General features: G+C 39.8%; 1 protein-coding gene across 1 annotated transcript in view; it reads left to right on the plus strand.

Moving 5' to 3' along the window:
- Positions 1 to 959: 959 nt before the first annotated feature.
- The window catches only part of MAL (mal, T cell differentiation protein (MAL blood group)), a gene marked incomplete at its 5' end in the record, with an annotated part of 43,043 nt that continues 29,850 nt past the window's right edge, over positions 960 to 14,152 (plus strand). The window contains one exon of the mRNA XM_081320387.1: positions 960 to 1,046. Coding sequence (XP_081176513.1) covers positions 960 to 1,046 — 87 coding nt within the window. The remainder of the gene's footprint in view (positions 1,047 to 14,152) is intronic.

Consider the following 14,152-nt stretch of genomic DNA (forward strand, 5'->3'; position numbering starts at 1 on the left):
AAATATGAGTCAGTTGCCAAGCATTTGAATTTTGATCATGTGACCATGGGAGATGCCATAATGGTCGTAAGTGAGAAAAACAGTCATAAGTCACTTTTTCAGTGCTGTTGTAACTTGGAATGGTCACTAAATGAATGGTTGTAAGTTGAGGACTACCTGCATGTAGTAACAAATAGCTGCTCATTGCATCCCACTTTGCCTTTACATCTTTCTTCCCTCTGCTGAGTTCTTGCATTAAGTTTTGGTTGGGAATTCTTTGGGCAAAAAAAAGTCTGGCATTTAAGTAAAGTCTTTCATATTGACAGTAATGTAAATAAAACAATAGCCATATATAATCATACACACAGAATTTTCAGACTGCTTGGTCCATGCCTAGCTAAGGAGGAGTAAATTCATTTTGTATAAAACAAGCAAATCACACTGATTTCTCCGTTATCCCTAACCCACTAAACTTCTTTGTAGCATGAAGATTTGAATCCTGGTTCCCAGACTTCTAACTGGGCATTCTGTGTTGCACCACCTTTAGTGACTGAGGCATCATCTCTCATGATTGATCCAGAGACATGATTTCTGCTGTTTTCATACAGTTTTTTGTTACTTTGGCTTCTATTATTTAACTAGTTCAGAGCTACTTACCCATTATTCTAGTTACATTTGCCCTCTACATATGATCCTTCAAAAGTGCTTGCAGAATTATGAGACGACAACAACGACAAAAAGACTTATGCTTTGGAACAACAGTCTTTTTACTTTCCTAAGGTCACATAAAGAGTATGGGCAGGTACCTCTGCTTGCTTAGCCACACCTATCCTGAGCTCCATCCCTGGAGGGCAGGCAACTTTAAGGTAGCTGAACAGTTAAGATATCACATACCCAAGAGGAGGAAAGGAAACTAGAATCTAGCTGTGTAGAGTGAGGACTTGTTTGTGTGTGTGTGATTTTGAAAAGGAAACAGCACAATGTCTTCAGCAACAGCCACAGCTGCTTTACCCAGTGGTGCTACAGTCCTGGCTTCCTTTCCTGACATTCTTGTTATTCCTGAGTTTGTGAGTAAAGCTTTTTCTTCTTTGAAAAATCTAGCTTATTTGCTGTAGAACAGAATATAAAAACTGTCTATCTTTATTGTGAAGTTTGGGCTGTAATCTAAAAAGCCCTGGTTAGATGCCTTCAGATTTGTTTCACAGGGATTCTGAAAGCAACATTTCTAGATTTTCCAGTTTTGCTATACCTTTCCTCCCAACACCAAATACATTTTAGTGGAATAAGCAATAATAATCATAATAACAATCATAATAATAAGTTGGAAGGGACCTTGGAGGTCATCTAGTCCAACCCCCTGCTCAGGCAGGAAACCCTATATCATTTCAGACAAATGGCTGTCCAGTCTCTTCTTAAAAACGTCCAGTGTTGGAGCATTCACCACTTCTGGAGGCAGGTTGTTCCACTGGTTAGTTGTTCTAACTGTCAGGAAGTTTCTCCTTAGTTCTAGGATGCTTCTCTCCTTGACTAGTTTCCATCCGTTGCTTCTTGTCCTGCTTTCAGGTGCTTTGGAGAATAGCTTACTAGAGTGAATTAAATTCTGAAATCAATAATACGCTGCTGGGTAGCAAGGGGTGTTTTTAAAACTAGACTAGCAAGGAGGTAACATGGGCCTCCCACTCCACTTTGATGGGTTTCAGAGTTAAAAATCTCTATTTTTAAATGCCAAGAGCACTTTTACTTGACCTTCAAGGTTATACTCTGCTAATTCATGCATATAGCAGGTGCATTTGTGCAGGTGTGCGGCACTCAAGTAGCTAATTATTTGGCTGAACTGGTGACCTGTGTACAGAAAACCAATCTTCAAGGTCTATTGAGTTCACTGTTTTCTGGAGAAACAAGGAACACCACTCTCTCATGTGGAGGGCTTGGGTCCTTTAATAGACATTAGAATATGTAGAACACATGTTTGGAATGTGAATGACTAGAGGAGTAGCTACAGTTGCAGTGATTGTAAAGGCTAAGAGAGATTGACAGTATTTTGTCCAGTGCAGCTCTCAGGTTTTTGAGTTGATCAAATTTAGCAGAGAATTATTATTTTTTCATAGCTCACCAAGTCCACCCTGGGAAACTATCACTTTTATTCTTTCAGGGAGCTTGGAAGGGTATAAAGTATATACATGGAGCGTATTTTCTGTTCCCCTAGAACAGGGGTAGGCAACGTCGGCTCTTTTATGACTCATGGATTTCAACCCCCAGAATTCCTGAGCCAGCTTGGCTGGCTCAGGAATTCTGGGAGTTGAAGTCCATGAGTCATAAAAGAGCCGAGGTTGCCTACCCCTGCCCTAGAACAACTCTGTGAAACTGACAAGGCAGAGAGAGCCATTGAAGTTCCATTCTTGAACTTCAAGAATGAATGAGGTTTTGAACTTGAGTTTCCAACATTCTATGTCTTTACAGTGAAACAAGGAGCTTGATCCTTACGGTGGGCATTCAACAGATGCTTTTCCAGGGAAATACTTGCGCCTGAAAAGATGATAGCTTAGTGACTTTATACCTCTTTAGGAACCCTGCTAATTGGTAGCAATAGCCTTAAGTTGACTTTTAGATCTGCATGCTAAAAGAGCCTGTAGATGCTCTTACCTATGTCTGCTAGTGTTCTGTACCAGCCTGCTACCGGCCCTGCAGAAAAGACAGGGACAACCCCTTTACAAACAGCAAGAGGCTGGAATTAAGCCTGCCAAATTTATTAAGATAAAACAGAGCAAAACAAGACACCAACCATGAAACAGGAGCTATGAAACAGGAACTAATCAAGCGGTTGCCTTCAGCAAACCAGCCCTCCCACGCATTCCCCTTTTATACAGTTCAGGGCGTGGCTTCTCTCTGCCTCCTTCTGAGGTGCCCCATTGCCTTCCTCTGTTTACTCCTGATTGACTGCCTCCTGCGTCGGGCGTCCTTGAACAGGGCCAGCTGTGGGTCATCTTCATCCACACTGTCAGGCTCACACAGCTGGGTCTCTGTCGTGACCAGGTGGGAGGGGCCTGGCTGAGGGCTCTCATCAGCAAGAACTTCAACCCCCTCAGCAAGCTCTTCAACACCCCCCTCCTCCTCTGAGTCGTCCGACCCAACTGCCAAACCCACAGGCTGACCCTGAATCACAACAGCTAGTATATTGAAGCTCTACTTATTTTTTTTAAGACTTAAGGCATGGGGTTACTAAAGAGCTACCCAGAAAGGTAGTATTTCCTTCTTCATTGGGAGATTTGATATCCTCTTCAAATCTTAAAGTGCTCACAATAAATACTAAGATTGTCCAGATTAATCATGTTTAGTGACTTAGCAGGGCAGGGTTGAGTTGTGGATATGCCTTTTCAGTTAAAGGAATTTAAATGTTTATTACTGTATGTGTCCTGCATTTAATGCTTTGCACAGATTTAATCTCTACACATGAGACATGTCCAAGCAATTCTTTTAAAAGATCAGGTTATTTCCCTATGAATACTGGTTGACCCTCTGTGAATGGGTTCATGCAATACTCTAATCCCAGATAACCAAAGCACAAATGCTGTATGCTTCTATCAGGCTCTGCACAAACTGAGAAACATGTTATTGGTTATTGTGATGGTCTAGTTTACACAGCCTAAGACAAAGACTTCATTGGGCATTGAATGGATTCAGCTTTTGTCTTCTAAAGTTTTAATTGTAGCCAAGTGCAGGATGGTAGGTTTGTCAGTAGGGCTATACATGCAGGAAAATTAAATGGCAGCTAACTATCTTAACTAACAAAAATAGTCTCAGTGGGAGGGGGAGCAACTTCCCCTCCAGTCCCACAGTTTCCCCAAAAGACCTTTAAAATGTTCTCTTCACACCTGGAGTGGCCATTAGTTGCTGATTTCTTGAGAAGAAGAAGACATATCATTCTATGGACTTCCTCATCCAATAATTAAAAAATGCCAGTGGCATGATTATTCTGATATACAATCTGGCCTTCAAGCCATCTTTTTCTAAACCTCCATTCATAACAGAAGGCGCACAAACTTTCTTTTCTTTTATAGAATTAAGGAGGTTAACTACAAGATATAAATATTTTAGCAATCAAAATCAAACAACAAGAGAGACCGAATAATCCAAAATGCCTACGTGAACAGAAATTTTTTGTCCTGTTAACAAAATGCTAGCCAATAATATTTTCTCAGGGTGTTCAACCAAAAATATGTCCTAACTGAAAGACATATTTTGAAAAATATGTCCTTAGCTGTCATTGAGACAGAATTTCCAGTTGCAATCAGGGAATTATTGTGTCAGTCTCAGCTTTGACATGTAAATCACATTAAATCAGATGTTTTTACCAGTTCCTTCTGTCTGGGGAATCTCTGGTTGTTGACATAGACCTGCGTTTTACAGTACTGCTGAACAGGATAAAGTATGGGGAAATTCCAAAACCTTTGCTTTATTAGTTCTGGTGTTTCTAGGGATTGTGGCAGGTCACTACATTAGTCAATTAAGAGTCTAATGCAGACATGTCAAACACAAGGCCCGGGGGCCGGATCCGGCCCGCAAAGTGGTTTCATGCGGCCCGCGAAGCCATCCTGGAAACAGTGAGGGAACGGCCCCCACTGCCTTGGCCCTGGCCCAGAGACCCTCCTTCTGCCAGAGACCCTCAGATCTGTCCCACTCCTGCCCAGGCCCCCATAGGCACCCTTGATACAAATGATGTAGAGCTGGCCACACCCACCCAGTAGGCCATACGCACTCTAGCCATGCCCACCCAGTAGGCCACGCCCACCCTGGCCATACCCACCCGGCCCCCTGAGGGCAACCGCAATGCTGATGCGGCCCTCAATGAAATTGAGTTTGACACCCCTGGTCTAATGTCTGGGTGGAACCGCACCTTTAACATTTGAATTCATACCATTCACATATGGATCCTAGGTGACATCTTTTTTGATTGGACTATATGTCATATGGTGAATTCCACTTGTATTATGCATTTATAAAAATCATGAAATGTGCAGCATGTTACTTTTTTAAGCAACAACTATAATCCCCAGCTATATTGTAAAGTGAGAATGTGAGATTGGTACATGGTCTAGGAAAACTATTATGTTGTGAAAGAAAATAAAAAAATAAAAATGTAGCAGAGAAAATTAATCTCTTCTTTCCTTTTCTCATCTATAAACAATCCTTTAAAGCTTCCCCATTCAGTACTGGTTAGCAAAAAGTCCATACGGTGTCTTTTCTATTGGCCTTTTTCTTTTTTCTTCTATTCTTTTCTCTCTTTTTTCTTGCACTTTCTGAACTTTTTAATTTTTTTCTTTTAGTTTAATTTATTGTGTTTATTAAAAACTTCAGTACAAATTACCGGTATAAGGAAAAGTATTATACCGCAATCTTGCTTTTATTTTTTATTTTTTTTTTTTTTATTGAAAAGTTTTAAAAATACAGTTTTCCTTTAAAAAACCCCCTTCCCCCTCCCTACCTCCCCTCCCTACCTCCCCCCTTCCCCCCCCTCCCCCCCTCCCTCCTCCCCCCCCACCTCCCCCTAACCCCCCTCCCCCCCCCGGACTTCCCAGAGCTAAATACAAGGTATATATATATAAAAAGGCAATCATAAACAACCATATACTAACAACTATAAATTCTAAAATCCATCACTCTCTAACTTATATAGGATCAAACAAAACTTAGCATTATTAAATATATATAGAAGACAAAATAAAAAAAGAAAAAAGAAAACGAAAGAAGACTTATTCAAATGCTAGATAAAACTTCTTGACCCTATACTTATTCTGGATAAACTCAATCCATTTTCTCCATTCCATAATATAATGTTCTTGCGAGTAATCTTTCAAATAGGCCGAAATCTTCGCCAGCTCTGCCAAGTCGGAAACCTTTAAAATCCACTCTTGTATAGTCGGCAGTTCCTCTTTCTTCCAATATTGACCTATCAAAAGTCTTGCTGCCGTAACTAAATTCAGCATCAACTTAGAGTCCACAACTGTAGCGTCAACAATTATTCCCAACAAAAAAAATTGCGGACAAAACTTTATCCTCCGTTTAAAAATCTTCTGCATATTCCACCAGACTTTTATCCAAAAAGCCTTGACCTTTTTACATGTCCACCATATGTGAAAATATGTTGCCTCTTCATCACCACACCTCCAACATTTAGGCTGATAATTCGGATACATACTTGCAAGCTTTTTAGGATCTAGATGCCATCTATAAAACATTTTGTAAAAGTTCTCTCTTAAACTTTGAGCTTGAGTGAATTTTACATTCCTCACCCAGATCTTTTCCCACGTGTCCATTGTAATAACTTCCTGAATGTTTTGGGCCCATTTTATCATACAATCCTTAACAAGCTCTGTTTCTGAATCGATCTCTATCAATGCAAGATATATCCGTTTAATATGTGCTGGTCCTTGATTTCTAATTTGCTTTATCAAATTTTCATCAGTCGTTGCAAATCCATTTTTTTGGTCTTCTTTCCACCTGGCCTGTAACTGAATATATTGAAACCAAGTCTGAACAACCTTCTCTTCTCGCAAGAAACTATATGATTTCAAGCACCAAATATTCCTTTCCAAACTTAAAATTTCCTTGTAAGTAGTCTCATCATGTTTGAAACCAGCATGTATATTTTCTATTGCGTGTTTTGGGATTGCCCACAATGGTATCTTGCTGCTTAACTTATGTCTATACTTCTTCCAAACTCTCAGCAATGCCTGTCTTAAAATATGCATCCTAAACACAGTATCTACCTTCTTATCATACAACAAATATGCATGCCAGCCAAACAACAGATCATGGCCCTCAAGATTTAATAACCTCGATTGTGTCAAATTAATCCAATCACTTATTCCTACTAGTGCAGCAGCTTCATAATATAATTTAAAATTAGGCATTTTAAGGCCACCTCTCTCACGAGTATCCTGCATAATCTTAAGTTTAACTCGTGGCTTTTTCCCTGCCCACACAAATTTATTGATACCACGCTGCCATTCCTCCAAGTTAGAGTCTTTCTTAAGAATCGGTATCATTTGAAATAAGAATAAAAATTTGGGCAGGACATTCATTTTCACTGCTGCGATCCGTCCCAACAAAGACAATTGCAATTTTTCCCAACTCTCCAGTTCTTTTTGAATTTTCCCCCATAACTTTTCATAATTATTTTTATATAGCTTTGTATTAGAGGGCGACAAAATCACCCCCAAATATTTAACCCTTTTAACAATCTCAAATCCAGTTAATCCTTCTAAGAGAGCCTTCTGCGAAACTGTCATATTTCTAGCCAAAATTTTAGTTTTCTGTATATTTACTTTAAATCCAGAAACCTTCCCATATTGTGTTATTATCTCCATCAGGTCCACAACAGAGTTCTCTGGCTGGGTCACTGTAACAACCAGATCATCTGCAAATGCTCTCAATCTGTAATCCTGATCTCCAACTTGTATCCCCTTAATTTTTTCCGAATTCCGAATCTTAACCAATAGTATCTCTAATGTTAATATAAATAACAAGGGCGATAGCGGACAGCCTTGCCTTGTGCCCTTCTCAATATTACATACTGTTGTCAAACTATTGTTAACTATAATTCGGGCAGTTTGTTTTTGGTATAATGCCCTAATCGGTTGTAAAAATTTTTCCCCAAAATCCATTTTGTCTAAAACTTTCAACAAAAATTGCCAGTTCAATTGATCAAAAGCCTTTTCAGCATCTAAAAAGATTAGCGCAGCAGAGATCTGGTTGTGCCTTTCCAAAAACTCTAACACATCAACTATATGTCTCACATTGGTTTTCATTTGTCTTCCACTAATAAACCCCGTTTGGTCCCCATGAATCACCTGTTGCAGAACCCTCATCAGTCTATTAGCCAAAACCTTAGCAAATATCTTATAATCTGTATTTAAAAGCGATATCGGTCTGTAATTTTTAACTAAAGTAGCATCCTGGTCTTCCTTCGGAATCAAAGAGATAAAAGCTGTTCTCCAAGACGGGGGCACCTTTCCCCCCCTCTGGATTGTCTGGAACAGTTCCTTTAACGGTTTCATCATCTCTAATTGTAAGTTTTTATAATAGGCCGCAGTCAGGCCATCAGTGCCTGGTGCTTTATCCACCTTCAGTTCCTTAATAGCTGTAAAAATTTCTTCTTCTGTAATCAGTTGGTTAATCCCCTCTTTTTGTACTTGCGTAAGAACCGGGATGCTAGCCTTCTCCAAATACGTATCAATATCTTTTGCATTAATGTCCTCTTTAGTATATAATTTCGAATAAAAATCCACAAAGGCATCCTTAATAAGATTCTGTTGATACACAACCCTTCCTTTATGCTCAATCTTATCTATATTAGATGCCCTTTGTTTTTTCCTCAGTCTATAAGCCAACCATCTGCCTGGCTTATTAGCATTGCAAAAAGTATTATGCCTAGCAAACCGCAGATTGGTCGCCACTTGATCAGCCATTAATTTATCAAATTGTCCTCGTAACAGTCTAATAGCCTCCTTGATCTTCACCTCCTCTGGGTTCAAAATCAAAGCCTTTTCTTTTTCCTTTATTTCATTCTCCAGTTCTTTCCTTCTAGTTTCCACTGCACGTCTATGTCTATTATTCATATATATCAACACCCCTCTCATATAGGCCTTGCTAGCATCCCAAACCATATCCATAGAGGTACCCTTATTCATATTCATCTCAAAAAAATCCTTCATCCGCTGTTTGCATTCTTCCACATTTCTCTGATTTCTAAACAAATTCTCATTTACGCGCCATGAGCGTCTATCTCCTCTTTCCTTATCAATCTCCAACCACACTGGACTGTGATCAGAGATAATTCTTGCGCAGATTTTCACCTTTTTAGTTCTCAAAAGAAGATCATTAGTCAACAAAATAAAATCAATCCTCGAAAAAGATTGGTGTCTATCAGAATAAAATGTATAATCCTTCTCCCGCAAATGTCTCTCACGCCAAATATCTCGCAATTCCAGGTCATCCTTCATTTCAAAAAAAGATTTAGGCAGTCTAGCGTGACTTGGAATGCGTTTAAAGGCTCCAGCCTTATCCAACTGTACATCCATAACTCCATTCCAGTCCCCCATAAAAATAAAGGATTTATAATCCAACTGGGTAAGCTTTGTATGAAGTAAACTAAAAAAGTCAGCTTGTTGTTGATTTGGAGCATATAATCCAACTAAAAGCGTCTTTTTACCTTCAAACAACAGCTCGATCATAACATATCTTCCATGCTTATCTGCTTCAATTAGGTCCGCTGTTAAGGCACTTTTAACATAAACAACCACTCCATTTTTCTTATTCTCTGCAGAAGCAACAAATTGCGTACCCAGCCTCGAGTTCAATAAATACTTTTGATCCAAAACTCTAATATGCGTTTCTTGCAGGCATATAACATCTATCTTAAATTGTTTTAAATATTGAAAAACTTTCTTCCTCTTCTGCGGTGAGTTTAGTCCATTAACATTCCAGGTTAAAAATTTAGTTGCCATGTATATCCTCGAAAAGCTCTTGGACCACAGCTTTGATAGGACTGGTTACTTTAGGCCGTGCTCCTCCCACAGCTTGGCTATGAATGCGATGTGAAGAATCTGAAGACTTTTGCTGATCTTGTTCTTTTATTTTCTTTGCTCGTTTTAAAGCAGCACGCGTCACTCTTTGCTCTCTAGGATCATCCAAAGAGATTGTAGCTTGATCTCCTCCAGCACCATTTTCCTCTGTTTCCTCCTCTTGTTGTTCTTCTTCTCCAGATCCCTTTCCAGCTTCCAAGAGCGTTAATGAGGTTGCTTTTAAGACATTATTGTAGAAATCACGTGCTTGTTTCACAGTAGTCAGCCTATACCTTTTACCTTCATACATCACCATCAGCCCCTCTGGAATCTCCCATCTGAACCTTATATCTCTTTGCTTGAGCTCTTGCACAAGAAATGTATAGTCCTTTCTTCCCCTTAAAATCCTTGGAGGAATTTCTTTTAAAACCAAGACTTCTTGTTCAGCAATCACAACCTTAACATCATAGGCAGCTTGTATAACTTGATCTCTAATTTCTCTTTTTGCAAAATAAACCACCACATCTCTAGGCAACTTTCTCTGTCTGGCAATCCATGAATTCACCCGAAACACTTTATCCATAGCTGCTCTTATTTCAGATGCTGGCTGGTTCAATACCCCTTCGAGAGCCTCAGAGATCAGCTGCTTTAAATCTTCTTTAACATTCTCTTTTAAGCCTCTAATTCTGACAGCAAACTGCATCTGGTAATGTTGGGCATGGCTTAACTCCCTTTCCAACTTGCCTCTTTCAATTTCATTCTCCCGTGCTTTTACTTCTAGTATAGCATTCCTTTGAGCCAAATCATCCACTTTTTCATCTAAATCTTCCACACATTCCGCCACTTTATGCACTGAAGTCAAAATGTCTACCTTCATCACGCTGTACTTCTGTTCCATCCTCTCTTCCATTCTTTCCTCAAATTTCTCCAATTTCTCCTCCATCTGTGCAAATTTATCAGCAATTGATTGATTAATTGATTCCAAAAGTACCTGGGCATGTTTATCCAAGGCATCTCGCAAATCCTTCGATGTCAGCACTTCAGGAGGATGCAATGCCTGTAGTGATGATTGTTGCACCGGCGAGGATCCTCCACTCCGAAGAGTTTTAGAGGGAGGTTTAGCCGCCATCTTTTAATCCTCAATTATGACGCACTTTCAATTAAAGTTTAAAAAGTCCAACAAGTTAGAGAGTACAGTAAAATAGTCCTCTTCACCTTTTCCTCTTGTACCGCTCTGCCTGCTCCTTTAAATCATAGTCCTTTCATCAGGCAGGGCTGGTTCGCAGACGCCTGGCTCTGCTCCAGGAAGTTCGGAGCAGAGACGACGGCCAGCTGGGAGCAACCCAGGCTTCGGGGGAGTTCGATCCTTCAGCCGCCCAAGCTCAAAGCTCAGGCGGCCTCGGAGAACTCTACCCCTACCTGGGGCCTCACCCCCTCCTCTTCTCCCGAGGAGGGGGCTTCAATTTCGCCCGAACAGCTGATCGGCGCTGTTTCAGGCAAAAAAACAAACAGCTGAGCCGCGGGCAGCCAGGGGAGGCTGTCTTCAGCGCCGCGCCGCCAGCGGAAGTCCCGCAATCTTGCTTTTAAACCTAAAGGGTTACATGATGAATAATGGTGACTTTGGTTTACTGGTTACCACTTTAGCCTCCTACTGGGTTATCTGATTAATACAGCTGTGATGTTCTTTTTGATTCTAAATATAATGAATTTTTAAAATATAATTTGAAGTGCTTAACATTTTTGAAAGTGGATAAAACCAAAACAGCTGCCTTTCCAGATTTCTGTCCCATTTTTTTGTTAATGTTATTATATCTCATTATCCACTGAAATTCTTTCTGATCTCTAAGAAATTGATTAGGATGGGTTGCAGGTTTCAGGAGCAGAATAGAATGTTATGTTGAAAGAAAGAGTAAGCAAGAATTAATTATCCCAACTTGTTAAGCAATAAACCTTTTCCCTAAAACACAGGTTTCAAACTCACCACGTCACGTGACGTGTCGTGACATATCACAACTTTTTTTGCATTGCTGGACCTGGGGTGGGCGCGGCCTCCACATGATGCAACTGGCCTGCGGGCTGGCAGTTTGACACCTGTTCCCTAAAGCTACATCCAGTACTGAAGCAAACCCAGTGTTCCTCGGTTGTGAAAATGGTGTTTCTAAGCCAAATTGGAGAGCCAAGAGGATTACACAAATTTTTCTCTAAGGAGAAATCTGCTATCCCCAGTTTTAAGAAGAGAAGACTGATGTGGGAAATGGCAACACACTACTAGTATCCAGAGAGGTGGTACACAAAAGGTGTCTGAGACATGTTCTCTTTTGGCCCAGATGACAGTATCTGAAATAATGAAAAATAGAGTGAATTTGATCGACATGTTACAATCCTTACTTAAGGACTACTTCATGTGATATCTCAGGTGAAGAATACCTATTTCTCTACCTTTATGGTGTCCAGAGACAGCTGGCCAGTGGTCTTGTTTAAGGTAACCCAGTCCCTTCTGGGCAAGGAGGAGCTACAGGAACTTTTGTTGGGCCATTGAAAAGATTATTCTAGACATCTATTGGATAAAGTTATTCAGAGCTGGAATCCAGTTTTTTTTTAATTTTATTTATATACCGCCCTTCTCCCGAAGGACTCAGGGCGGTGAACAGGGCAAATATATAAAAATACAAAAATACAAAAGTTAAAAAAGAATTAAATACAATGCCCAAACTAAAACAGTAAATACATATATTAAAAAACAACAATAAAATCCCAAACCCATCCCCCATCAGGCCAGGCCGGCTTGTTCGAATAAATGCGTCTTCAGATCGCGTCGGAAGGAGCGAAGGTCGGGCGCCATCCGTAGCTCGACCGGCAACCAATTCCATAAATCCGGAGCGCCCACAGAGAAGGACCTCCCCCTGGGAGTCACCAGTTATACAGGTTCTGTGGAGTTGCCTGAGGTACAGTCTTGCCCATTTATCTGGAAAGAGTTCTAAGAGTTCTGTCAGCTCTAACGAACTGGATAGGGTCCTTGAAGGGATGAGTTCAGCGCCCTGTATTTTAGATCTCTGTCCTTCCTGGTTGATTAAGGTTTCCTGGGAGCTGGAGGTTGCTGGACTTGTGCAGAGCTGAATACTTTTTTATGGGAGGCGAGAGACTCTATGTTTCCTGAAGGAGGCTGCCCCCACTTAACAGATGTATACTGGACTTAACACATTTGGACAATTTGCGTATAAAATGTTATTAGTTTATAGTATAAGATACAATGAAAATACAAAAGTAAATAGCAGAAAAGATGGGGAAGGGAAAAGGGAATAAAGAAGTGAGGTAGGGAGGAGGAAAAAAAGTCATTGACTTCCAACTTCCTTTGGTGCAGCAAAGTAAAGTATAAACTTCAAGCCTCAACTTACTTTTACTTTTACAAAATAATATAAACTAGCCATTTTGATAACATCAAGTCTACTTAATTGGTAAAACCAAAACCAAAATTTCATTTTTTTCAACTTCAAGCACAGATTTTGAAAGTGGTTTCCACGTAGCAATAAAAGCGAATTCTTTTCTTTAACCAGTACAGTTTAGCCATCTCTGCTAGGTCCATCAGCTTTTTTAACCATTCCTCCATTGTGGGAATCAATGTAGCCCTCCATTTCTGAGCGTAGAGTAATCTCGCTGCTGCCAACATATATAATATCAAAGTTCCAAATTTTTTTCCAGGTCTTTGTCCATTAGCCCCAAGAGAAAAGTCTCTGGTTTTCTTTTTATATTCACTTTAAGAATTTTCTGTATTAACATTTGAATCCTATTCCAATATTTTCTACCATAAATGGTAAAAAATCCCTTCTTTACCTTTACATTTCCAATTTTCATTGGAAATACCTTTATACATTTTTGATAACTTGTCTGGTGTTAAATAACAATGGTACATCATCTTGTAAACATTTTCTTTCAAATTATAATTTCATGTAAATTTTAATCCTTTATTCCACATGCTTTCCAATTGTACCCAAAATTCCTTGCCCACTGAATCATACAATGTTTTAATTGTTCATTTTCCAGATTTAAATTCAATAACATTTTATAAACTTTAGCAACAATATGTTCATCACTACCACACAGTAGGGTTTCCAGTTCATTTTTAACAAAATTAAACCCATGATTCTTTTTATTTAACTTAAATATTTCTTCTAATTGCATGTATGTAAATCAATTTGCCTTTGGCATTTGGACAATTTTCAGCCAATCTCCAACCTTCCCTTTTTACTGAAGGTGGTTGGATTATAACTCCAGAGGCCACTGAAAGAATATTTTCAGTTAGAATTCAGAGCTGAATAGTGCATTAGGACAACGTTGATTGTGCTTGGCAATGACCTCTGTTGGATTTGAACTGGGGATAGTGTATCCGTCCTGCTTCTTCTTGATCTCTCTGTGACCTTTGATATTGTTCATCATGAACACTTCTGAACCAGTTCAGAAGGTTGGGCATGGGAGGCACTGTTTCACAGTGCTTTCCCTCCTTTTTCCAGAACTGATTACAGTCATTGTTGCTTGGAGGGGGGCAAGTTGAGCCTAAGGTCTCTACACTTTCCCCTCATTCTATTTAACATGTAAGAAGCCACTGGGCAAGA

This window comes from Vipera berus (assembly GCF_964194415.1).
Source record: "Vipera berus genome assembly, chromosome: 1".
Classification (NCBI taxonomy): Eukaryota; Metazoa; Chordata; class Lepidosauria; order Squamata; family Viperidae; genus Vipera; species Vipera berus.